The sequence below is a fragment of the Podarcis pityusensis genome (genome assembly GCF_964106645.2).
Source record: "Podarcis pityusensis genome assembly, chromosome: 4".
Classification (NCBI taxonomy): Eukaryota; Metazoa; Chordata; class Lepidosauria; order Squamata; family Lacertidae; genus Podarcis; species Podarcis pityusensis.
In genome coordinates, this window is record NC_138027.1 from 94462434 (window position 1) to 94489437 (window position 27004).

The 27004-nt window shown below is 45.3% G+C and overlaps 2 protein-coding genes across 3 annotated transcripts in view; one reads left to right on the forward strand and one right to left on the reverse strand.

Annotated features, from left to right (window-relative positions):
• ABCC4 (ATP binding cassette subfamily C member 4 (PEL blood group)) overlaps window positions 1–23144 on the reverse strand; it is a 134235-nt gene extending 111091 nt beyond the window's left edge. Inside the window, exons 1-4 of one of the 2 annotated variants that reach the window (XM_081002949.1) lie at window positions 22780–23144; window positions 4669–4779; window positions 3981–4101; window positions 2047–2265 (exon numbers count right to left, since the gene is read on the reverse strand). In XM_081002949.1, the coding sequence (XP_080859075.1) occupies window positions 2047–2265; window positions 3981–4101; window positions 4669–4724 (396 nt within the window). In that variant the 5' untranslated portion in view covers window positions 4725–4779; window positions 22780–23144. Of the gene's footprint in view, window positions 1–2046; window positions 2266–3980; window positions 4102–4668; window positions 4780–21017; window positions 21188–22779 lie in introns of those variants that run through there. The other variant, XM_081002948.1, reaches the window with a different exon arrangement.
• Window positions 23145–25019: 1875 nt separating this feature from the next.
• Window positions 25020–26788, forward strand: LOC308475775 (uncharacterized protein). The gene is made up of 2 exons (XM_081003134.1): window positions 25020–25383; window positions 25424–26788. The coding sequence occupies exons 1-2, from the start codon at window positions 25194–25196 to the stop codon at window positions 26719–26721; spliced, it is 1488 nt and encodes a 495-aa protein (XP_080859260.1). The 5' UTR covers window positions 25020–25193; the 3' UTR covers window positions 26722–26788.
• Window positions 26789–27004: the final 216 nt, after the last annotated feature.

The window sequence follows — 27004 nt, forward strand, 5'->3', positions numbered from 1 at the left end:
ATTAATACCTCAGAGATATGTTTATGTACAAGAAAGCCATGTGCTTACTCCATTACAAGATAACTCCTAAGGGATGATTTCCCAGATATCAGCAAATGCACTAAAAACAAATGCAGCTTTACCAAGACTAGAGACACAGCTCACACACACATATATATGCATACACTATGGTTCCAACCCAGCACAGACAGACAGACAGACAGACACACACACACACACACACACACACACACACACAAAGGGGGGGGGCTAAGTTGCTAGCTAGCTGCACCTTAGATGAATCATTATAAACTGGTTCCATGGGGAGAGCATCTCCCACCATAGATCACAGCAATGCCTAGGCAAACACCTGAATTTTACCCTGCTGCAGGGCTCATAAGAAGGACCAAAGTCCTGGCCCCCTTCAAGACCAGTTAGCAAAACTATTAGAAAATGGGTGGGTCCAGTTCCAATCCATGCCAATTTCCCATGTTTTCACTCATAAGTGTGTTCCATCCCAATTTTCCAATCTCTTTGTCCAAAAAAAGCATCCTATTTTAATTCAGTCCTAGATCTTTAGCAATATCTCTTTACCTTGGGACAACCTTATAAGATCTGCAAGGGATCAGTTCAGACAACAGCAATCAGTCCGTCTGTCAGCAACTTGCTAGGTGGGGCATGAAAGAGAAAAAGAATGGCCCCAGCCCCTTCTGGTCCTGGCCACTGCTGGTTTAACCATCAACATTTGACCCCAACAGAGCAACCCCAAGGGAATACAGCCATTAACAGGGAAAAGAAAATGTATTCCACCCATGTGGGCTGGGCAATAGTTGGTTTTCAAGACCAACATACCACCATCTAAACATTGCAATATATTGATATATCATAACGTCTGAAATAAGGATGGAATTATGTAGAGGAATTGGCTGGCTTCGCCGATTTCCCCCCATTCTGATTTTTGCACAGCACAAAAGCACACATCATGATTCATGATATATTGCCAGGTCAAAAATTATGAAACCGATATCACAATACGGACTTCAAACCTGTTTTGGACGATATATTCCCCAGCCCTACCCATGTCTTATATTGCAAATACAGGAGGAAATTTTTTGTCAGAGACATTTGGGGTGGGGAGTGAAGGTTCAAGTTCCTGAGTTCAAGGGCAAGAATGAAAACAAAATTTAGGCCCACCATGTCACAAACAAGAAGCCGCTGGAAACTGATTTACTACTACCCCGGGTTTGTATTTCATCCTCCCAGCATCAGCCCACATTCCTGGACCTTGACAGTGAAATCTTTCTTCTTAGCCTCTTTTGGTATTGTCAGGGAACTGACATCGGAGCTAGAGGTGGAGGGAAGGCTCTCCAATGATGCTGGAGAAGGGCCCAGCAGGGAGCGAGGCAGCTCAGCAGATGGGGAAGCAATTCAGTGCAACACCAGGAATAAGGAGGGGCAGATGGGGGAATCGGCGAGAGGGCTCCCAGACTCTTCACCGGACACCAGCGGGGAGAGCACTGGTCCTCCGCTACCCACGCCCTCCCTGCGCAGAAGACTTCCGCGCAGAGAAAGTAGGAGGAGACTGGGTGTCAAACAACTTTTATGTTGGAAAAGGTTTAAGAAACGCCCACTGACGGATTCTGGTAGCAACTGAGGCAGCCACGAATTGAAGGGCTGTCCAGACAGAAAGGTTTAACAAGGCAACATAGCCAGGAGAGGCGGCAACTTACGCACGAGCAACCCCATACCATTATAGGTATGTTCCTGTAAAGGTCTAGGAGTGTGTACAATGGCTGCCAAGGCCTCTCCAGTTTGCATTGTTTTGCTTCAAAAAGTCAGCCCTCACAGCCTCATCTCTGAACAAAGATCCAGTGCAGAATAAGTCAAATAAAACAAAACCTAATCACAATCCAAATATTATCCATGGATTTTTTTCCTCCCTGTTCCTAATGCTATCAACTTCAAGCACATGTTTTAAAAGGGAGTTGCTTCAGCCTATCCAAAGCAGGCAAGACCCCACATATTTAAGCGCCCTGTTTATTGAGATAAAGGAAATATATTACCCACCTTGCGATAAATCATGTGGCACATGGCCACTCTAAGCTTCATGCCGGCACGTTGTACGTGATAAAAATACAAGTGGTGAGAGATGGCCAAAACCAGCGTACACACGGACAAGGCAGCTGCGGAGGCATAGGCGTATTTCAAGGCAACATCCGAGCCACTGTTTTCAAAATAAGCAATAATCATTCCCAGAAATATAGGCTGGATTAATTTGAGTGTTTCCTAAAGAGTGGGGAGAAAAGCGGGGGTGGGGGAGAAGCTTTGAATAAACACAGCAGAATCGTAATAGCGAAATCTTCCTCTAGAAGAGAGTAGCGTCTCATTTTAACTTGCTTCAAAAGCAGAATCATCTTAACCAGCAAACATCAAACCATCTTAGTCCACTGTTTCGTAGATAATAGAAAATGTTCCTGCACATCATGGGGACTATTTTTTTTACCTTCCTACGCCGGTCAGTTGCACCTAAGCTTTGCTACGTGCTTAGACACAATGGTGTAGTTGAAGAGCGCGAGTCAGACTGCGGGGGAAAAATTGCTTACCTGGAAAATTCAAAGCAATGGCAGGATTTGAACCTGGAACTTTCAGGTTCATAGCGCAATCTGTTTGCTGTGGTGCTACACTAGCTCTCTGAAAATAATCTGTCTAGGAGCCCTCATCTGTCCACACCCTACCAAAAATGACACGATCAGTTGCTTCTTGGAGACTACAGGCTATAAAGGGAATGTAGGACCTACCTGGGTGCTGTGGCTAAACGTGGGACAACATTGGCATACTCTCAGCACTATGACTGCTGCATTTGAAGTCACCGGGCACATGCACACTATAGGTTGAAAGAACTATGATACCACTTTAAACAACTAAGGCGGCCCCAAAAATAATTCTGGGAGTTGTGGCTTATTACAGGCGCAGAGAATTGTTAAAGGTAAAGGTAAAGGGACCCCTGACCATTAGGTCCAGTCGTGGCCGACTCTGGGGTTGCGACGCTCATCTCGCTTTATTGGCCAAGGGAGCTGGCATACAGCTTCCGGGTCATGTGGCCAGCATGACTAAGCCACTTCTGGCAAACCAGAGCAGCGCACGGAAACGCCGTTTACCTTCCCACTGGAGCAGTACCTATTTAACTACTTGCACTTTGATGTGCTTTCGAACTGCTAGGTTGGCAGGAGCAGGGACCGAGCAACGGGAGCTCACCCCATCGCGGGGATTTGAACCGCCAGGCTTCTCGGCAAGTCCTAGGCTCTGTGGTTTAACCCACAGCGCCACCCGCGTCCCTGAGAATTGTTAGAAGACCCCCTATTCCCCTCACACAGCTACAAATCCCAGATTTTCCTAAGAAGAAGGACTGGTTCCTAAAACCACTCTGCTCTGGAAGAGAAATGGGGTCTCCTAACAACTCCTTGACAAACTACAGCCACTCGAAGCCACGAAGGTTTAAAGTGGGATCATAGAACTTTAAAGGTATTGTGTGAATGTGGCACTTCCTAGAGAAAAAGCAATCAAACTGAGCAGCCAAACTGAAGTCAGTTAACCCTGCAGCTTTGCCTGAAGGCAGAAAAACAGCTTTAATTAGTGCCGCTAAACCAAAAATACACAGAGGAGTACCGCTGGCGGCTAGTGTCTCTAGCCCATTTGTTGTCTTCCACATTTAAAGAGAAAGCTGCAAGGGCATCGCCGCTCGGAAAAGAGAGGTGGGATTTCAGCACGCAGAGGCTTGAGGGAAAGGGAGAGGAAGAGAGCAGGACCACCACACCGAATTCTGCCTTGCAAAACAGCTCAGCTGGTCAGAGCGTGGTGCTGATCATGCCCAGGTCGCAGGTTCGATCCCTGTTATTCCTGCATTGCAGGGGGTTGCACTCAATGATCCTCATAGTCCCTTCCAACTCTACATGATTCTATGATTTCTATGATCTTACAGTGCATCTCTTTCATTGCATTACCTCAATCAGCGTGAAAAATCCCAGGAGCAGATAAGATTTCCAGTAGCAAAGTATAATCGCCTTTGTTAAATGTGGCATCCTCGCTTCCTTTTTTGCCTTTTGCACTTCTCTGTCCCAGTACCTATAAAATAAAACATGAGTGAAGGATGCTGAAGGGGAGGGGGGCAGAGAGAGAGAAAGAAAATGAAAGAAAGGAAAAGACAAGTATCAGTCCACAAAATGATCGCTTTCATGTATCAACTGTACAGAAACATAAGATGAAGAAAAGAGAGAGGCCTTCTCCTGAGCTTATGAGAGCAGTCAAGCGTCAGTTGTTTGCTTTTCCTGCAAGGACAAGTTGACCCTATAAACAGGCACAGGTCAGAATAAGCCCGCACTTAAAAAGTTATTGAGAGATCTATCAAAATGGTTACGGTACTTTCCGCAACACAGAGAAAGCCGGAGATCAGTTTAAATGCAATCCAAAGCAATTCTGATACTTGAGCCATTGAAAAACCTGTCTTGCCTCACAAGAACTCCAATATACAAGAACACCATGCAGAGATAGAGCAGAAAGCTGGTACTATAGGGTTTCTCCTCTCATACATTTCAAAAGTCCTTGACCTGGGGAAGAGACAGATTGATGCATGCTGTGGAAGAATAAAAAAAAAATCCAAATACAATTACTGATATTCGGTTGCCTACTTACCACTGCAACCCCTCCCCAAGCACCTTAGAGGAATCTTCGGTGAGTACCTGAAACATATCATCCTCTTCTAGTTTCCTTTTATGACCGGTAACAAATAAAGGATTCAGCCACCTGTTTGAATGATAAAATATTGCTTTACACATCAATTTCCCTCACTCTCTGACACACACCCCCCTCCCCTGTTAAGGGACTAAGGCTTACACGATTATAAAAGCAGAAATTCAGTATACAGAGCATTATATGGAAGGAAGCATTATACTAAGGAAGATAATAGCACAATAAAATTCAAAACAGTGACAATTAACTGCACATTTATTCAAAATCCAATTAAAACCATTTAGTTTAATTAATTCAACAAAACTGACAAACGAGATCCAGCGACACCAGCTTTTCAAAGTCTCATGGCCAATTATTGCTCCAAATATTCTGGATCAAGTGACTTTTCTTCTTTAAGCTCTAAAAGTTCTTCAACTAGCTCAAGGTGCTCATCTGAACTACCCAAATGTTTAACAAAGAATCAATCACAGTCGGCCCATCATTTGAAAAATACAGTCAAACCTCGGTTGTCGAACACAATCCATTCCGGAAGCCCGTTCGGCTACCAAAATGTTTGACAACCGAGGCGCGGCTTCCGACTGGTTGCAGGAGCTTCCTGAACTCCGTGTCAGACGTTCAGCTTCTGAAAAACATTCGAAAACCGCAGCATTTAATTCTGGGTTTTCGATGTTCAAGAGCCAAAACGTTTCAAAACGGAGGCATTCGGGGACCGAGGTTTGACTGTATGACTTTAGAGCCACCTTGTTCCAAAACAGCATTCTGTTTTGGCGACTGTAACCTCGGTTTTAAGGAGCCATTTGACATCCAGCTTATATACTCAGAGTGGCTGGGGAAACCCAGCTAGATGGGCGGGGTATAAATAAAAAATATTATTGTTATATTTATGTTTATGTTTATGTTTATTTTTATTATTCCTGCATTTCTAACATGACCCTCAGCCATCTTCACTTGGTTGCAAAAGTGGTCGAAAGCCAGGTGCCAAATGCGCCTGGTGCCTGGCTAATTTCGAACACAGCTTCATACCTTTAAAACACACCCCCACCAAAAAACCAAAAAAACCCCAGAATTGTGGGAACTGTAGTTTGTTAAGGGTGCAGGGTATGTTACATTACCCAGAATCGGGTTGGGGGGTGACACTTTAATGGTATGGTGTCTACACTGCCTAACACATGATGCAAACAAAAGGCAAAAAAGGGGAGAGCTTTGATGTCACAAGCAGGTTTCTTAAGGATGGTATTTCTAGGCAACTTTGCTCTTGTTCTCCCAACCCGCATCGACCCCGAGGGCAAGACAAGCTGGGGGTGAAGGCAGAGCGTTAATGCTCACACTGCAAAAATGGTTTTTTCGGTTCTGTGAAACTCTTTGTCGTCTAAAGCCCCTCTGCCTCAGCGCCCTTTGGACTTTCAATTGCTTTGCAAAGGACTTAACCACCACGGAAGTCCTTTGTCGTTCATTAATTAGCGGTGCTTTAATGCTTTCTCCTATTCAAGGCTGAGAAAAATGAGATTTTTAAGCCCTTGCTCCCCAAGGTAGCCAAGCCCTTCAAGAAAGATGTAATTTTCTCAATGGCAGAAATTATTTCCCCTCCTTAAGACAGGCCACATCATATGCACGTACCGTTTTTTAAAAAGGGAAATAGGCAGGGCACAGAGTCCGCTCTTAAACAGAAATTCACCCCCAGGCTTTTTTCAGCCTGGCTCCTCCTGCTAAACACAAACTTATGAGGCTTCCCCAAGCCAGAGTCAAACATCTGCTGGTTGGGCACGTGGAGCTCTTTGTACAGAGCTGTGTGTGCTTATCACAAAACACTAAAGGAAACAAAGCAAGTTGATATTTACACTAAAGGAAGGCTTCCTACAGCCTCATTCACCTGGAGAAAGGGATGTGAGGGCCCCAGAGGGGAGAGAGGAGTGGAAAAAAAGATTCTTTTTTCTTTTCAAATGAGAGATGTTTAAGACAAGGTCACTGCTTAGTTAAACCTTAGCTATGAAGGTTTTTAGGTAGCCAATCTACAGCATTGGAGAACAAAGTACTATTTCAGAGTAACCATGCAAAGGATTGCTCTGTGCAGCTTGAAAATACACCAAAGAGCAGAAATTTATATGTGACGTTAAAAATCAGAGGTGGGGAATCTGGATCTGGCGGACAGGTCAGATCCTTATCTCCATGCACACCTGCGGTTCAAGCTTGACACCTGTCAATCACCCGATGCCACAAATTATAAAATTGATTTTATAATGAAATGATTTTAGAATGTTTTATCATTTTAATGTAGTTAGCTGCTCTGAGCCAAGCTTCGGCTGGAGAGGGCGGGATATAAATAAATTATTATTATTATTATCATTATTACTAAAGACATCAGGTGCCCTGGCTTGTCCATATGGTTTGAAATGAAACCGCCTGGTCAAAAAAGAGTATGCAAGGCTTCCCAAACACTTACTGAAACTTTGCCTGAAGCAGTTCCCAACTAGCACCGGCAATCCTGCAAAGCTTCATTTGTCCAAGCCCCACCATTACCTGTTCCACACCTGACATCATGCCTGTCCCCCACAGATATGTTAGGTGTGTGTGTCTTGGCTGAAACAACCTTGCAGGCCAAACAGGGAGGCCTAGCAGGCAAAAGGTTTGGTTTGGATTGATTTATTATGTTATGCAGTGGTACCTCAGTTTTCGAATGTAATCTGTTCCAGAAGACTGTTTAAGTTCTGAAACGTTAAAAAACTGAAAACTCAATAGCTAGGCCTCAGGATCTTGTACTCAGCTGAAGCGGTGTGGCATGTTCGACTTCCGAGGTGAGTTTGAAAACCAAAGCATTTACTTCTGGGTTTACCATGTTCAAAAACTGAAATGTTCATCAACAGAGATGTTCGAAAACTGAGGTACCACTGGGTTTCTATGCTGCTTTTCATTCAAATGAATCCTCTAGCAGCACAACCTACAGGTCACTCCTAGAGATTTCCAAGAACTTGTGCTTTTCCCTCGCAAGTCTCTTCCGAAAGGAGCAGGGTGGCCAGGAACACCAGTGGTGGGGACCTGGTGGTCCTGCTTTTAGCCACAGCCAGAGGCCAGAAATGATGGGAAATACACCTCGGCAACAACTGATGTTGTACACAATGGGTTGTCTAGAAAGACAGCTCCACCTTATTTTCTTCCCTCCCTTCACATTACGAGTCATTTTGAGTGCTACATCAGGAAGACCAGGGAGATAAGGAGAGATTACTGTCTCTATGTATTGCCCCAGTTAACAAATTCACAGAATACTTTGACAAAGACCGGGTAAAGATCTAGGCAGATGACACCTGCACATTGCCAGAATAAGTCCAACCGCCGACGGAAATCATGTTTCAGCCCTGTTGTGTCACAAGTGGGAACGGAGCTCTTTGAGAACAACCCTCAAATAAGAAAAGTCTGCCCAGTGCATCTTTCAGGGAGCCAGATTTCAGCAAGTCATCAAGGCAGCTCCGCACAATAGGAAAACATTGGTTAAGATGCACAGGAATGCTTTTCAGATCTAACTTCATGCCTGTCTCAGTGTAACCAAGGGATGCTAATGCCACTAATTGTAAGGACAGGTGTAAGCTGGCTGTAATCCTAAGCATGGTATCAAGAAGTAAAGGCACGCTTCATTCGCTGGGACTTCCTTCGAAGGAAGCATGTTTAGGATCGGTATGTAAGCCCAGAAACATTTTAAAAAATGGCGAGGAGTTTCTAGACCAGACCTGCAAAACGTGTGATCTACCAAGCCAAACACAGTCCACCAGTGATGCAAAAGCATTTACTGAGTGTTTAATAAACCTCTTGTTTTTACCGCATGCCAAGTCCTGAAGGGCTGGGTGGGAAGAGGCAAGTGCTGTCAAACATCTGGCAGGCAGACCATATTCATCTTGGTGGGTCAGAAGTTGTGCCAGCCTCAGATAGACAAAGCAACAGAACACATAACTGCATCATCAACAACAAAACCAACTCCACTCCTTAGCTCCAAATAAAGGGCGAACTTCACAAAGCAAACTTGCGCCTGTGGCCCCAACCACCACCAGATCACAGCCAACTTTCCAAATCAATCTTTGGGGATTAATTTTTTTCTATAAAAATCAGCTTACAAAATAGTTCATATCACAAGTAGCTTGAAAGCTCTACATTAGCTCCCTATTTGCTCCAAAGCTAACCCATTGAAGGTGCTAGGGCTTACCTTTAAAGTCCTAAACAGCTTAGCAACCAAATGGCTAAAGGAGAACCTCTTCCCATACTAGCTTGTCTGTGCCTTAAACTCCCCTAGAGAAGACCAGATCCAAGAACGCTTCCACGAAGGGCAGGGCCTTTTCTAAAGTGGCCCCATGACTCTGGAATCACCTCCCCAACGAGGTGACTCTGGCATCAACTTTGCAAGATTTTCTGCAGCAAGTGAAGACCTTCACCTACAGATTTTAGATAGTAGATAATTCTTGAGGTTTTTTATTTATTCTCCTCTAGTTTATTGGCATTTTGTGTCTGTGTTGCCTTTTTAAAATGCTTGCCGGTTTAAAATTGTGGCCCTGTCTGCGCTATTACGTTTAAAGCAGCGTTATACAGCTTTAAAACAGCCACAGCTTTCCACCCAAAGAAGCCTGGGAACTTTAGTTAGGGATGCTGAGAGTTGCTAGAAGTTTCCATGATTCTGTGGTGGAAGCCATGACTGTTTAAAGTAGAATAATACTGCTTTAAATGAATAGTGCAAATGGGGCCTGTATTTATTTTAAGTTTTTAAGTTCTGCACAATATTTCGTTCATGATTTTGAACACTGCCCTAGTAATCTTTCAAAGAAGGGCAGTAAAGAAATACTTCATATAAAGAAATTAAAGACATCATTTGGGATTTGACTCTTGGATGATGGAAATACAAAATAAGCTGCACAGTCATGAAAGGGTATTAAGATTGCCTGGGCCTTGAGAGCTGTTTTTCAGACACTGTAACTCCCTTGAGTTAGAACAAACAATTCAACAGGGTCAGGGTGAAGGGAGAGATTGTGGAAACATAGGGCTGTTTCAACGTTTTACTATCCAAACTTCGGCCTATAAACATGGTGACTTTACAGTAACATCCACTTCCAAACTTATATACAAATGTCTGGTTTATAAAACAAAACGAGGAAATACTAGCTAACATGCAGTCTTCTTGATTCTGCCCCACTTAGGGTCTATTCAATTTGTACTTCACTTCATCGTGGGTGGCTAGCTTCTCTGTTCTCAAGGGTCATTTTATTTATTTATTTTACATAATTTTTATTAATTTTTCTCATTTATACGCCCTTAAGATATCAATGACTTCCCTTCTTCTCTTTCCATGGTTCATTTTAAATATCGTAAATCCCTGCATATTTTACAGAAACGATATCGTTTAGTATTCCATTATTACAACCATCATAACTTATTTACACAGCTGAATTTATCTTAACGCTGTCAGCTTTTTCAGCTGTACACAGTTATTTCCCATATATTCAACAAATGTTTTCCAATCTTCTCTAAACATACGTTCTTCTTGTTCTCTTATTCTATATGTTAAGTCTGCAATCTGCGCACATTCTGTCAACTTAAGTTGCCACTCTTCTTTAGTTGGGACCTCGCTCGTTTTCCATTTTTGGGCTAATAAAACACAGGCCACAGTAGTATGGATACATAAATAACTTTTTTTGACACCTGGGAATTTGTCTGAATTATCCCCAACAGAATGGACTTTGGGGGGTTTTGGAGAAAGTACTTGTAAACATTTTTTTTCAATTCATTATGGATCATTTCCCAATACTCTTTTACCCTTTTACAAGTCCACCAGATATATAAAAAATGCTTTTTTTCTCAAGGGTCGTTTTATTCTCTAGTGCAGAGAGAGGAAAACTGTGGCCTTCCAGATGTTGCTGGACTACAAGTCCCATCATCCCTGGCCACTGGCTGTGGATGATGGGAACTGGAGTCCCACGACATCTGGAGGACCACAAGTTCCCCATCACCAGGAGAGATGCTAGAGGGTGGTACAGGGACCCCAAGCTCTGGACATCCTGCTGCCAGGGAGACACCAGTCAATCCCCAGCTTAACTGGTCCAGAGAGGAAGGTAAAACCACAGCAATAGCGGGAGAGCCCTTCCCACATGTAGCATTGCTGGAGGAAGCAGGATGATGCTGAGGTCCACTACCACATAAGAAGAAGAGTTTGGATTTGATATCCCGCCTTTCACTCCCTTTAAGGAGTCTCAAAGCGGCTAACATTCTCCTTTCCCTTCCTCCCCCACAACAAACACTCTGTGAGGTGAGTGGGGCTGAGAGACTTCAAAGAAGTGTGACTGGCCCAAGGTCACCCAGCAGCTGCATGTGGAGGAGCGGAGACTCAAACCCGGTTCCCCAGATTACGAGACTACCGCTCTTAACCACTACACCACACATAAGGAGCCGTGATGTTGGTAAAACAAGCACAGGAAACTCCAGTGAACACGGTCCTTGAGACTTACATTACAAGATAAAAATACAATAAATAAAATATCTCTTATAAGTTTACTAGTGGGACAAGTACCCACTATCTGAAATTCAGAAAGAGAGCTGGGTGGATATATGTTTCTGTTATGGGGGTTTGTTTTATACAGATGTACGGAGGGCCTTCTCGGCAGTGGCACCCTCCCTGTGGAACAGCCTCCCATCAGATGTCAAGGAGATAAATAACTACACAACTTTTAGAAGATATCTGAATGCAGCCCTGAATCAGGAAGCTTTTAATGTTTGATGTTTTATTATGTTTTTATATGTGTTGGAAGCTGCCCAGAGTGGCTGGGGCAACCCAGTCGGATGAGCGGGGTATAAATAATAAAATTATTATTAATAATAATATTAATACTAATATTATTACAGCACTCTTTTTACACCTCTCAAGCTTAGGTGCACTTGAGGGTGGGAAAACACTGGGAGGGTGTTTTCTGGAAAGTCTTCCTCCTGCTTAATTCCTCCACAATATAGTGCACATATCATTGCTTCTGTATGCGGACGACGTAGTCCTGCTCTCCTTTTCCTGCGTTGGCTTGAGGAAGCTTTTGAGATCACTTGCTGACTATTGTCAAGCGGAACAACTATCAATAAATTATAGCAAATCTAAAATTATGGTGTTTTCAAAAAAAAGAAGGAAACACAAATGGAGAATTAATGGACATCCTATTGACCAGGTAGCAACTTTCAAATATCTGGGAATAACTTTTCAGGAAAGGGTCTCGTGGCACCAACAGATGAAAAACGCCATTGCCAATGCAGGAAGGGCCAATAAAGCCCTTACAAGATTTTTTCACGGGAAAGGGGGTAAATACGTTCCGGCGGCCTCCCAGGTTTTTGCTGCAAAAATACTCCCACAACTCACTTATGGATCCCAGGTTTGCAGTTTTAAAAATTTTGCGCCTATGGAGGCATTTCAAACAAAATTCTATCGGTGTTTATTGGGGATCCCCCCCTGTGTATCTAATATAGCTGTCCGCTTAGAAGTTGGACAACCACCCGTTAACGTGCGGTTGTGGATTCTAAAGATACACTACTGGTTAAAACTTATTTTTTCCCCGGCCGGTTTGGCTCCTTTAACACTCTTAGACACCTTTCATTCTACCTGGAAAGCTTCCCTGTTTGAAAAGATAAGAAGCTTGGGATTCTCCCCGCAGATCTTGATAGCGGCAGGATATGAGAGAGCCAGAAGTCAAGTGCTCCAACGCATTAGGGACATAGAGCTGCAATGTCATATGGGCAAAATGGATAAACATGCCACAATTAGAGACTTTGGAAGAGGGTTCTCACCCGCAAATTATCTGGCTGATTTACAAATACCTAAGTACAGACACTCCTTTACCCTGGCCAGATTTAACGTTCTGCCCTCTGCCCTGCTGCTAGGCAGATATGAGGGCAAACCATATGAGTCACGTGTTTGCCCATGTGGCTCATCGGAAGTGGAAACAAGTCTGCATGTATTGCTGCACTGTAGTTACTACGAGGATCTACGCCTGACCTTTATTGCCCCAGTTCTACAAAAGCTTAAAAATGTACCAGAACCCCAACGTATGAGAGCCTTGGTAGAAGATAAGGTTCCTGAAATTACGATCAATGTTGCTAAATTCTGTGTAGCCGCTATTAGGCGCAGGAAACAAGAGCTTTCCAATGTCAATATGCAGGCGAAGGCAAATGCTTAATTTTATTTATGCTGTCTAATTTCAAATTGCTGTTATGGCCTAATCTGTATTGAAATTGTCCTTTGTTTTTTCCGGTGTTATGCTTCGCTGACTAGCTGTACGAGTTAACCTGGTCTGTGACCGTTTAATAAAATTTTGATTTTGATTTGATTAGTGCACATCATGTGGGGCTCAACTAACTTTCTTGAGTTATCTGCTGCTCTGCACATGTGGCATTTTTCACCTTTCCACTTGGGGCTCCGATTGTGCTGACCTGTTGTTGCTGGATATCCTGTAGTTGGTACTGACTGGTGACAGTGGGCTTGAAAGCACATGCAACAGCTAGATCAGGAAGGGAAGGAAACCCATGTATGTGTGTGCAAAAGAGAGAAGTCACGTTAGATATATTGGACAACGTATGTTTTCAGTTGTCATAAGCAACAGTTCTTGCCAATGGATTATATGTGGGGAACAGAGTGTACATAAAGTGTACTGGACCCAGGAAATCCTGTAGCTCAGATAAATGCCTTGACAACCAAAGCTAGAGTTTAGTTTATCTCTCTCTGAAAGCCAGCCTAAATCGGCATGAATATAAATAAATTTACGTCATGAGCTGGAGCCAAGCAATACCCCTATCCACTGCTGTTCTAGTAAGTGGTTCTCCTTGTACTTCTGTATACTTCCTCTTGGAACCACCTGAATGAATCTTTTGGATCCCTGGCGGTCCATGGACCGCAGTCTGGGACCTCCTGGTTGTCTAAGATCTATTAAGTTGTTCTCTTCTTGCATTTCCACAAAATGTGGAATGTTTTAGGATCTCCACCCCTAAAATATAATAGAAAACAGGTGTATCAACAGCCATTAGCCAACAAACCTAAATGAAACATTCAAGTTCTAGGTAAGTACAGTGGTACCTTGGTTCTCAAACTTAATCCGTTTCGGAAGTCTGTTCCAAAACCAAAGCGTTCCAAAACCAAGGCGCGCTTTCCCATAGAAAGTACTGTGATGCAAAATGGATTGATCCGTTCCAGACTTTTAAAAACAACCCCTAAAACAGTGATTTAACATGAATTTTACTATCTAACGAGGCCATTGATCCATAAAATGAAAGCAATAATCAATGTACTGTACTATAAAATAAATAAAAAAAATTGTAGATGATAAAAATTACAATTACAATTTTTTCTTACCTACACTGATGATAGTCATTGTTTGGGTGGCTTTTATCCATTTCCACAGTCACACAATCAATCAATCAGTAGCTGAACTGGGATCCACACAGTCACAAAAACAAATTAACTGAAAAAGCCTCAAAACAAAAAACGCAAAATAAATAGCAAAAACAAAAGCACCAAATATAAACTCCAAATATCACCTTAGAACACTGCAATTGGAAACGGAAGGCTTGGGTTACAATGGGAGGGACGCAAACTAGCAGCACAACAGGAAACACAGTGGGACACAAAACGGAGCACATTTTGCTTCCAAAAAAAAGTTCGAAAACCGGAACACCTACTTCCGGTTTTGCAACATTTGGGTTCCAAGTTGTTCGTGAACTAAGCTGTTCGAAAACCGAGGTACCACTGTACTAGGTATTGACCATCCATCGCCATGTCCTTCTTGTGAGCTTCCAGGACACCTGTCTATGTAAGCTTGGAAACAGAACGCTGGAATGCAAGAAGCATATGCTCGTCCCACCAATTCTCTTGCAGCTCCTACAGCTGGTCAACATAGTGGCTTAGACACTCAGGTACAGATTCGGGTGGTCTTAGACACCTTCATGAAGGTGAATCTTATGGAGTTAAGGATCCTTACTGCTTTAAGGATCACAAATCAATGTATGTGGCTGCATCAGAACCAGCCCCCCCCCCCAATATTTTTTTTCATATAGCCGTTTTGTCAGATAGTTAACTAAGAGAGAATTTCATGGATGCATGGCTCCTGTATATGAGTATATAATGAGTATATAACCAGACTTAATCCACTGAATTTCCTTTTGGACTGGGAAGAAACCAAAACATATAAATCAACTTACGCAATAAATATTACATCATGATCTGAAATGCCAGTGGAAGCTGAAGGATTAATGTTACACGTATTATTTTCTGTTCTTGCATTTTATAAATGTATGTTTATATAGACAACATAAAAACTGAGGAAGATCCTATGTGTCAAACACGTTTGAACATTCAAAAATGCTATACAGGTGCGAAGTACATGACTCATACAGCAACTTTTGCCATCTCATTTCGAGGTCATGACCATCTTAAATCTTAAGCATGAATTCCAATCCAGGCCAAACATTTCTAAGCTCTTCTTCTTAAAAGAATAAATTCTTCTTAAAAGAAGAATAAATTCTGAAAGCAAACACACATCCATCTGAAGCGCAGAATCTGGGATTCTGAAGTAGCTTCCACACAAAGTATACACAACTCTGAACTCTGAATCTTCCCCCTTGGCAGATTCCTCAGAGAGCCTGTTTATTATACGCTGCAAAATGTTTACAGGCAGTTAGTCACTCAGAGCTCATGGTACGGTCAGAACATACACCAGCCCTGGGCCTTGCGCTAGAAAAGCCATTGGAAAGTATTTAAGCTACTTATGCGGGTAAAATAACTAAAGGAAATACAAAGATTTCAACCAGATTGCATCATTTCAGAAGCAGGGTGACTTGGCTAATCCAGCACAACATTATCCATGAACTACAAAGGATTTTCAAAGGTCTTGCCTTTCCTCTCTCACTAATGAGAAATAAAAAGTCAAAACGCAGCATATCTAGAGCACAGTCCCGTATGTTTACTTAGAAGTAAGGCCCGTCCTGCTCCATGGTGCTTACTGTCTATAGGTTGATTTATCAGTGGTCCTTGGAGTTTTGTGCTGCTGGCTACAAGAACTTAAAAGTTCCTGTAGACCAGGGAGTCCCAAACTGTGGTCCATGGACCACCAGCGGTCCACAAGAATCATTCAGGTGGTTCGTGGCATGTCTGCATTCAATATTCATACCAATTTTAAACTGTATTATTAGTAATAGCAAAAGGTAAAGGGACCCTTGACCATTAGGTCCAGTTGTGGCCGACTCTGGGGTTGCGGCGCTCATCTCGCTTTATTGGCCGAGGGAGCCGGCACACATGTGGCCAGGAGCAGAGACCAAGCAATGGGAGCTCACCCCGTCGCGGGGATTCGAACCACCAACCTCTGATCGGCAAGTCCTAGGCTCTGTAGTTTAACCCACAGTGCCACCCATGTCCCATTAGTAATAGTACATAAGCCAAAATTACCGGTACGTATAGTCAGAACACATTGGGTTCAACGGCGGGTGGGATTGCCAAAGTCTTTTTCCCCCAGACACCTGCTATTTTCCGTTTTTTTATTTTTTGCCAAGTATATAAGTTGTGGGCTTACTGTATTAATATTTTACCACATAGAAAAATCATTCTATTCATTTACCTTTATGTTATGTTATGTTATGTTATGTTATGTTATGTTATGTTATGTTATGTTATGTTATGTTATGTTATTTATTTCCGTTTCTGTGCAACCAACATTCAAGCAGCTACTCTTAAATTCCATATCAACTCCTTATGGCTTGTTTGTGGATCAAACATCCTAATAATTCTATGGAATGCAAATTCTAACAGTACAGTTAAAAACCATACAGCACCTAATACCACACATTACAATTGTTACACCAGGCAGACAAATCATAAGGGGGTTCAGCAATATCATCAGCAATTTCCAAGTGGTCCATGGCAAAAAAGTTTAGGTACCACTAGCCCAGACCATTCACATTGTGTTGGTTACTTTCCAGACCAATTTCGCTGCAGACAGGTAGTGTCCCTTCACTCATACATGCAAACAGACATAAGACTGTGCACATTTTCGGAAGCTGATCCCTGTGACAACGTCCCAAACTGTGCAATAAACTGAAAAAGGAGGACACTGGGAAAGCTCAGTTGGTAGAGCATAAGACTCTTAATCTCAGAATCATGGGTTTGAATCCCACATTGGGCAAAAGATTCCTACAATACAGTACAGGGGGTTGAACTAAATGACCCTTGTGGTCCCTGCTAACTGTACAATTCTATGATTCTAAGACATCAGAACAACCACATGTGTATAAGATACCCATCTTCAGACACAAGATTGAATAGATGCATACAAAAAGGCAAGAGGCATGGAAGAAAGAAATTCAGATGAATGCATTTACAGAACAATTTCTTTCAGCCTTCAGCTGTTAACTCTATGGAGGAGACCTGCCATGTCTGAACCTTAACCACCTTGTGACCTTCCCCTAGCTGTTAATACATCAAAGATACCTTGCGCACAAACTATTCCTGCATAATCTTTCCCCAGATAACATGCCTGCCGGAACAGACATCAGCAAGCATTTAGAGAAATAGTATCTGCATATTTACAGGATGGTTGGGAGTGAGCAACAATCACACTTCTCCTTAGCTTACGGGAAGCAATAAATGTTTCTATTCTTAGTCAAAACTATTGAAGTCTTCGTATTCTGAATCTAAAGACCACAAAACATCTCTGGCCAGTGATCTGCAATTAGGTTATTAGGAGCCCCAGAAGGCTGCTTTCTCTAACAGCGCCCCCCCCCCAAAGAATTCAAAATTTGCCAGGCACCAGGCTCATTTTGCACCTGGCTATCGGCCACTTGTGACCAACTGATGATGCCTCGGTGCCAGGATGGTTGGTGCTGACATCGCCACCATCTGGAGGTGCATGACTGGGGAGCCTTGGATCTTGACCGTTTTCACGCACCAACAACACATCCTACAGAATTCTGCCTGTGATATTTTATCTGCACGATCAGAACGAATCAGAACCCAAAAGTTGTCTTTAAAAATATGACTTTTGAGCTGTCTGACCCCAAAATGGCAACTAGGCATTCTGTTTCGGAGACTGTAACCCTGGTTTAAGGAGTCATTTGGCACCTAGCTTATATCTCCAAGTGTCTAACACTGTATCTCTCTCTCTATCTCTCTCTCTCTCTCTCTCTCTCTCTCACACACACACACACACACACACACAACTAATTACTATCTGCTGGGCAGAGAGGAAAACGGGAACAATAAACGTACAGTGGTTGCTCGGGTTGCGAACGTGATCCGTGCGGGAGGCACGTTCGCAACCCGCAGCGCCGCATCTCTGCACGTGAGGGTTGCGATTCGGCGCTTCTGCGCAAAGCGCGGTTTAGTGCTTCTGCTCATACGCGAGCGCCAAAACCCAGAAGTAACCCATTCCAGTACTTCCGGGTTTTGGGGTGTCCGTAACCCGAAAACGGGCAACCTGAAGCATCTGTAACCTGAGGTATGACTGTACCTGTCTTTCCACCTTGCAGAATATAGCGTGGGCGGAAATGATTTGCCTCAGTTAAACACCCTCGCCCAAAGCACCACTTCCCAAATCTTCCATTCAAACCATGCCATAGGCCCATGTAGCCCTGTAACCTTCTTCTCACTGTGGCCGGCCAGATGAAACTTTAAGTACAAAATTAGCTGTGGGGGATCCTAATCACATTCAGTCTGGCCTGGCTGAAATCTTGCTCCTTAAGGTAGGTCAGGGTTATTGTCCCCAGGATACTGCAGTGGGGTGGGGGGTGGACTGAAGCTGAGAAAGACAAGGCAGCTTGTCTAAGGTCACCTAGTGAGTTATTGGCAGGGGCAGCATTTGAACCAAGGACCCCAATTCTCTATGCCTCTACAAGGATGGAGTGGAGCCTAGCAACAAAAACAGGATCCAGAAGAATAGAGCACTGCATAGTTACGGGAAAATGTTAGTTATTGTTCCTCCACTGTGCGTGTCTCAAATGTCAGCTAACCCTGACAGAAACTGAGCGAACAGCAGCTAGAATTTTTGTTAAAGCGAGAAGTGGGTTAAACCACAGAGCCTAGGACTTGCCGATCAGAAGGTCGGCGGTTCGAATCCCCACGACGGGGTGAGCTCCCGTTTCTCGGTCCCTGCTCCTGCCAACCTAGCAGTTCGAAAGCATGCAGTGCAAGTAGATAAATAGGCACCACTCCAACGGGAAGGTAAACGGCGTTTCCGTGCACTGCTCTGGTTCGCCAGAAGCAGCTTAGTTATGCTGGCCGCATGACCCGGAAGCTGTACACCGGCTCCCTCGGCCAATAAAGCGAGATGGGCGCCGCAACCCCAGAGTCATCCATGACTGGACCTAATGGTCAGGGGTCCCTTTACCTTTTTATTCTAGGATAAGGGATGAAAGGTTACCTGAGATGTTTAAAATCAGTACTTCTCGAATAAAATTGAATTCATGCACCTCTTTTAAGCACCTTAAAAGCCTGCTTTTACTTTAACCAGGGAGTTTAAAAGAGGTGCATGAATTCATTTTATATTATAAATGGGTAAGGAACAGCGAGGAAGAAAATATGTGATCTGAAGTCAAGGATGATAAAATTTAACTAGGACGATAAATTTAACATGACACATCATGTTACAGAAATTAATGCAAGTGATGGATATTTGTGACTCCAGCAACCAAACATCAGAAAGGTTTACTTTCCATCTCACAAAAGATCTGCTGTTGCCCAGTAATTACCAGCTCTGTTTATGGAAATTTCTGGGCACTTAGCCCACATTCCAGCACACCTAACTTGAAGCAGGATTGTGGCCCTTTTTCTTCATGTAAAGTGATATTCTTGCCTAAATCATCCTTATTCTAAATAAATCCACTCTGGTGCTACGGAACAACAATATAAACCTAGCCCTTTTCTTTTAGACAGAAACTTAAACTTATAGCCCAATCCTAATCAGGTCTACCCAGAACTAAGCCCTGTTGAGTCCAGTAAGGTTTCCTCCTAGATAAGTGGAACTTGCTTTCTGAGTAGGCGTGTATAAAAATGAGCTGTATGATTAGGAAATTTATTGTTACAGGGTAAGATGGGAATGAATGGGATCCACACATGCCATGATTGTGGGATATTATTTTCAGTTAGATTTGATGGATTTCATTTTCGTATCTTTTATATTTTCTTTCACTTCGGCTGAATTGTGTAATATCACAAACTTCTACACACAGAGAGATAGTTCTTCCATTTAAGCACTATTTACCGGTTCCAAACCCTGGTTCACTTGGACAAATAAATTACTGCACAATCCTAACCATGTCTACTCAGAAGTTAAGTCCAATTTAAGCCAGTGGGGTTTACTTCCAGTTAGGTGGTGTTAAGAATTCAGCCTTAGTTTAGAGAACGCCCACATCATTTTTCAGTGTTCAAGAAGCTTAACAAATCCTACAATCTACTTACTAGTTTTCAAACACTGTAGAAAAACAAATACTACTACTGAACACACAGTAACTTTTGCTCCAGAATTATGATACTGAAATGCAAGCTACTCTAGAATAAACACAGATTGGGAAGGAGGGAGTGGAGATTAATTCAACGGGGAGAACACAATCCCCTGGTCACCTCGTGTCCCCAAGCACTGCTTCATGTCGATGAGGAGAGACACTATAGCGCAAATCCTTCCCAAGATTTGCGGCCTCATAGCAGATACATTTGTCTATTTATCTAATTCATATCCCGCCAGAGGATCCCGGGACGGTATACAGGCGGAACGGCGTTCTAAACACCCCACATCTTAACAGCGCGTGGGTTTTTATTACGGCACTCTGCAGATGCCCAGGGGTACCATTGGCGCTGGTTCTCATCTTCCGCAACTGAAGCGGGGGGGGGGGTGTGTGCAAAAAATAAAATCAACAATTAATTAAGGCAGAGGAGCAACTCGATCATTTGCTGGAATGAGAAGGGGAAGCAAGAAAAAAGAAGAAAAATATTTCCCAAGATTTGCGGCCCGATGGCAGATTCATTTGTCTATTTATCTAACTTATATCCCGCCCTCCGCCCGAAGATCCCAGGGCGGTATGCAGGCAGAATGGCGCTCTAAACACCCCGCATCTTAACAGCGCATGGGTTTTTATTACGGCACTCTGCACGTGTCCAGGGGTACCATTGGCGTTGGTTCTCATCTTCCGCAACTGAAGCGGGGGAGGATGCAAAAAAAACCCCACCACCAATTAATTTGCTGGAATGAGAAGGGGAAAGGGGGTAAAAAAAAATAAGAAAACACAACACGAAAGGGATCCCGCCGCCGACCTACCAGAAGAAAAGCCGCGAGCAGAAGTTGGCACCGCGCAAAGGGTTGCGCTTCTCGTCCCGGGAAGGCAGCGCCTCCATCGCGCGCCGGGGAAGGAGCGCAAGGCGCCGCAGCAGCCGCAGGCGACGCGGATCGGCCGGGACCCGGCAGCCCAGTGGCCCGGCAGCCGCGGCTTTGCCGGGAAAGAGCCTCCCCCGGCGAGGCAGGGCAGGACAGCCGCCGCCGCTTCCGGGAAACCCGACACCCTCGACCTGCAAGCCGCCCGGAGGGCCCTAGAGGGAGCTGCAGCCGCGCAGCGATCCGAAAGGAGGGGAAGGGAGGAGACAGGCAGGCGCGCGCCCGCCCGCCCGCGCGCTCCAAGATCTAATCGGTCTCCTTTCCGGTCCGCTCATCGCTCGCAGGGAATCCTGCTCCTGGGATCAGAATCAGAAGAGTCTTCCTTTGCACCAGCCACTACCCGTAGCAATGAAATGAAAAGAAATGTACGGAACTCAGCTACAGACAATACCTTTGGGGGTTTACATCAATAATCAAATAATATTTAATATATAGTTAAGATAAAGGTAACAACTCAACTCTAGACAATAGCCCACTGGCCACTTAACTGCTCTCTTCTCCATCGGCTGGGGAGCTTTTTCTGGGACGCTTGCGGGGTATGATAGCACCCTTTGTCGTTTGAGCATCTTTATCAAAATGCTAACAGATCTGCCTGCCTTTGATCAGTTGTGCTTCAAAGGAAGCTCACCAGTCCTCTGATTCTTTAATATTTTCCAGCCCAGACAGATGTTAACCAAAGGATCTCATCATAGTCATCTCCTTGCAGGAGCAAGGAAGCACAGGGGAACCAGATGCACCACAAGAGCATCTTGGATGGGATGGCTTTCAAAGAGGGCTAGACAATTGCATGGAGGAGAGGCCTATCAAAGGCAACTAGCCGTGATGGCTATGCTCAAAAGCACTTGCTGGAAGCCACAGACTCCCCCAGCGTGTTTCACAAGGACCCCTTCCTTCCCTCTGCCCCAGTACCTGAGGGTTGTCACGGCTCTCCAGGGATTTGGCCAGAACAAAGTACAGTGGTACCTCGGGTTACAGACACAATCCGTTTTGAGGTGCTGCTCGCACTCCGAGAAGTCCGTAAGTAGAGCGCCGCTTCTGTGCGTGTATGTGATGCGATAAGAGTGCTTCTGGGCATGTACGAAGCGGCGAACCCAGAAGTAAACACTTCCAGGTTTGCCACGTTCGTAACCTGAAAAAACGCAACGTGAAGCAAACGAAACTCAAGGTATGACTGTATATCAGGGGTCAGCCAGTGTCTCCAGCACTGATCGTGCGGCAGACCAGGGGGCGGGGGAGCGCATGTCCATATGCGTGCGCACACGCTATTTCCAGCACACTTCCGGGTCAGAGGAGCACCGGAAATAGCTTGTGCGCATGTGCACGGGCCTCCTCCGACCAAGGTGTTCACTGGAAATAACGTTTGCGCATGCGCAAATAACACATGCGCACAAGCTATTTCCACTGCTCCTCTGACCCGGAAGTGGGCAGCCGCGCAGCGCAGTGCCGGTAAGAGCGGGCGGCAGGGGTCGCCGTGGGCCGGATAAACGAGTTTATGTTGGGGAAAAGCTCCCTCCCTGCAAAGAAAACAAAACAATCAGCAGGCGCCTGGCTCCCGGCCATGTTAGTACCAGTCTGGCGCATGAGGATGGGGGACACGGGAAGTAACCATTCTGATAGTATAGGGCACTCAATTGGCATTTCCACCTACCTGAACTCTGAGCCTTTTGCCCCTTGTTCTGGTCTGCCTCTCTCCTAAGGAAGATGCAAGCTCTTGCTGGAAGCCACTGGTGGGGAGAGCGTTCCTGTGATTCCCAAATGTTTCAGAAGCATCTTTTCGTTCCTTTAGCTGCTTGATATAATCGTAGCATGGCAGAGTTGGAAGGGATCCCAATGGTCATCTAGTCCAACCCCTGGTGATGCAAGGATCCTGCCCACAGCCAGCCCTGGCTGGGCTCCAAACTCCAGCCTTCTGGTTACCATTGCAATTCTGCATGGTGTGGAGAAAGGGGAGAGAGAAATGCGTTGCTTACACTCTCGTAACACTGATATGAGATCCACACCATGCAGGTCTTTCAATAAGTAAATTCTAAAGGGCTGTCACATGGAGGATGTAGCAAGCTTGTTTTCTCCTGCTCCAGAGGCCCTTAGGCCCTGCAGCAGTGACTCTCCTTCCTTGGAGGTTTTTAAGCAGCGCTTGGATGGCCATCGGCCATGGATCATCTAGTTGAGATTCCTGCATTGCAGGGGGTTGGACTAGATGACCCATGGGGTCCCAACTCTACAATTCTATGATGCTGTGTTTTAAAGAGCATCCAATGCGTCTTTAAAGCACATCACTTCCCCCAAAATGATTCGTGTCAGATGGAAACCCAGCCAGATGGGCGGGGTACAAATAATAAATTACTATTACTATTGTTCTTGGGAGAAAAGCAATGACAAACCTAGACAGCATCTTAAAAAGTAGAGACATCACCTTGCCAACAAAGGTCCGTATAGTAAAAGCTATGGTTTTCCCAGTTGTGATGTATGGAAGTGAGAGCTGGACCATAAAGAAGGCTGATCGCCGAAGAATGGATGCTTTTGAATTATGGTGCTGGAGGAGACTCTTGAGAGTCCCATGGACTGCAAGAAGATCAAGCCTATCCATTCGTAAGGAAATCAGCCCTGAGTGCTCACTGGAAGGACGGATCAGGAAGCTGAGGCTCCAATACTTTGGCCACCTCATGAGAAGAGAAGACTCCCTGGAAAAGACCCTGATGTTGGGAAAGATGGAGGGCACAAGGAGAAGGGGACGACAGAGGACGAGATGGTTGGATGGTGTTCTCGAAGCTACCAGCATGAGTTTGACCAAACTGCGGGAGGCAGCGGAAGACAGGAGTGCCTGGCATGCTCTGGTCCATGGGGTCACGAAGAGTTGGACACGACTAAACAACAACAACATTACTATTGTGGCTTCCCTCTCATAGACCTACAATCCCCAGAACCCCTAACAAACTACAATTCTCAGGATCATTTTGGGGGAAGACGTCTGGTTTTTAGAACAGAAATGAAGAACCTTCAGTTTGCTCACCTCCATTTCCTAGGAACCAGGAAGATGGTATGGTTACAGGGAGGAGCATGTATAAAATATTGAATGTACAGTGGTACCTCGGGTTACATACGCTTCAGGTTACATACGCTTCAGGTTACAGACCTGTTGGGTTTGGAACTTAACTGGTTAAGTTGTTCCCATGATGCCTCAACATTCTGACGTCAGCTTTCGAAGCTGGGAGGAGCTGGGAGGAGTTACGTTCTGTTCCTCTCTCTGGTTCTCTGAGGGAAGAGGTCGCAGTTTAGTCATGGCTGCGGTGAGCCCAGGAGATTCCTGGGGAAAGTCGGAATAAAGGACTGATATTAGACAAACCTGGACTCTGTGTGTGTTTGTCTGAAGCTAAGTGAAGCTACGTGACAGTTTTTCGCTGCTGTGTTCAACTCTGCTGAGGCGTGACTGGAGAGCTACTGGAGACGGAGCTGAGTGGCGCAGCTCGGAGGAAGCGCGCCGGGCATAAAGAGCTAATTGGGGACCGTAAATCAATTAGCGGGGTCACGCCAATAAATCAATTCCACAGGTTATGGACCCTTAATCACCGATCGTAAAACTGTCACAGGAACGCTTTGAAGTGCCGGAATGCGTTTGAAGTTGCGGCAGGAGGTGGTGAGATTTTTGCCTGTTGCTAGGAGGCAAAGGAGTAGCTGCGGAGCTAAGAGCAGCTGGCTGAAAGACGCAAAGTGTTTGCCTGTGTTGCTGCAGAGCTGAGAGCTGGGAGCAGCTGGAAACGGGTGCCGGATAAGCTGGTGAGTAAGCTTGGGGCCCCGGGAAGACGATGGCAGACAGCCAGGTCTTGGAGGACGTTCCGATTGAACAGCTCACTCTAAAAAGTCAGCAAGGGCTGCCTGGGATGTGCTGTGAAGCTTCAGCAGGAGGCCAGAGCCCTGGAGAAAGTATTGAGAAAAGTCTAGAGATGGCTGCAGCCCCTGTTACTGATGCTTTAGCCTCAAGGAGTGCTGGTGAGCAGGTCGGGGGGGGGCGAAGGATTCCAAAGGCAAGTGTAAAGGCTTGTCCACTGTGCGTGCTGGAGTGGAATGTCAACAAAGCAGGTTCCCAGAAAGCCGCAGTGGGAGCCAGGCCAGAGGGGGCGGAGCTGGCAAGGAGTGCTTTTCCGGAAGAAGGAGAAGGAAGCCAGCTGGGAGGAGCCCCGGGCAGTGTTTTTCCACTGGAGTTCGTCGTTGCTGCCCATGGAGAGTGGAGACAGCTGGGCAGGAAGGTCCCAAGGTCAACCAGCTGAGTTCCCATGGGAATCAGTCTCGGAGAGGAGGCCAGCGTGGGAACGCAAGGGAAGGACGTGGCTCAGACACTGGGGAGGGTTGTTTTCTTATCACTGCTTCTATGGCAACTGTGAAGAACAACTCCAGCCAGGACACGGTGACACACTGGGTTTTGAATACTGCTGTTGGTCAGCACCTGCTAAGCGAGCCTGCTGGCGAAATGCGGAACTGCAGGGCTGTTTCAACAGGAACAACTGTGATGTTAGCAGACGGAATGAGAAAGTCGGTTTCTGCTGTGGCTAACATGTTTTTTTCTCCTTTACAGGAGGAGCTAGAGGTCTACGTTGTGCCGGGTCTGAATTGTTGTTTGTTATCTGTATCAGCTCTAATGAAGCAGGGATACAAAATTTGCTTTGAAAATGACACCTGTTCCATTTTCAGAGGGGGGAAACAAGTGGCCAACGTGAAAAGGGGGCAGAACAATCTCTTTGTTCTGGAGTCACCTCTGGAGGGTGGTGGGAATGCTGGAAAAGCACAGGCGCAGTGTGCTAAGGTTCCCAGTCATGTGCAAAAGCTGCACAGGTGCACAAAAGGGTACAAACTCCGGAAATGTGGGAGGTCCCTAGGGTGCAGGGCATGCAAGGGTGCAAAGGTACATGGTTTTCCCGGGTTTGGGAGGGTAGCCAAAGAGCCCTTTGAGCTCTTTGAGGCAGGTGGTCCAAAGGTTCAGGAAATGATCTTCTGTGGATATGATCCTGCAACCAATGGGTGGAAGTTTGCATACCCAGAGGGGGATCAAACCAAGCTGCTGGTCAGTAAGCAGGCTGAGTTCTGTGAACAGGATGGGTGTTCAAGACTCAGGGATGGTCCTGATTTTCTCTCAGAATGTCTGTCTGATTCTGAGGAGGAAAGGGAGCCAGAGGCTGATCCCGGTGATGGGGACCAGGTCCAAGATCAGGGTTCAGAACCCGGTGATGGGGACCAGGTCCAAGATCAGGGTTCAGGGCAGGTTTGGGCATCTCCAAAGGTTGTGAAAGGAGTGTCCAGGTGTGAGGCTTCATCTCCGGTTAGCGTAATGGAGAAAGCTCACAAACAGGGTGTCAAGTCAGAGGGGGAAGGATCTGACGGAGAAGACACAACTGCTGGCCCAAATGGGTCAGTAGGGTATCAGGTCACAAGTGCGTGGAAAAGTGTCGCACAGTGTGATTCTGGGAGTGTTGAAGGGGTTCAACAGGTGCCTGGGAAAGATGCCGGGAAGTGGCACAAGGCAAAGGGAAAGGTGTTGAACTCAAAAAGGTCTTGTCAGAATGGTTCGGCAAGAGGGGGTGTTGGGTTTGGAACTTAACTGGTTAAGTTGTTCCCATGATGCCTCAACATTCTGACGTCAGCTTTCGAAGCTGGGAGGAGCTGGGAGGAGTTACGTTCTGTTCCTCTCTCTGGTTCTCTGAGGGAAGAGGTCGCAGTTTAGTCATGGCTGCGGTGAGCCCAGGAGATTCCTGGGGAAAGTCGGAATAAAGGACTGATATTAGACAAACCTGGACTCTGTGTGTGTTTGTCTGAAGCTAAGTGAAGCTACGTGACAGTTTTTCGCTGCTGTGTTCAACTCTGCTGAGGCGTGACTGGAGAGC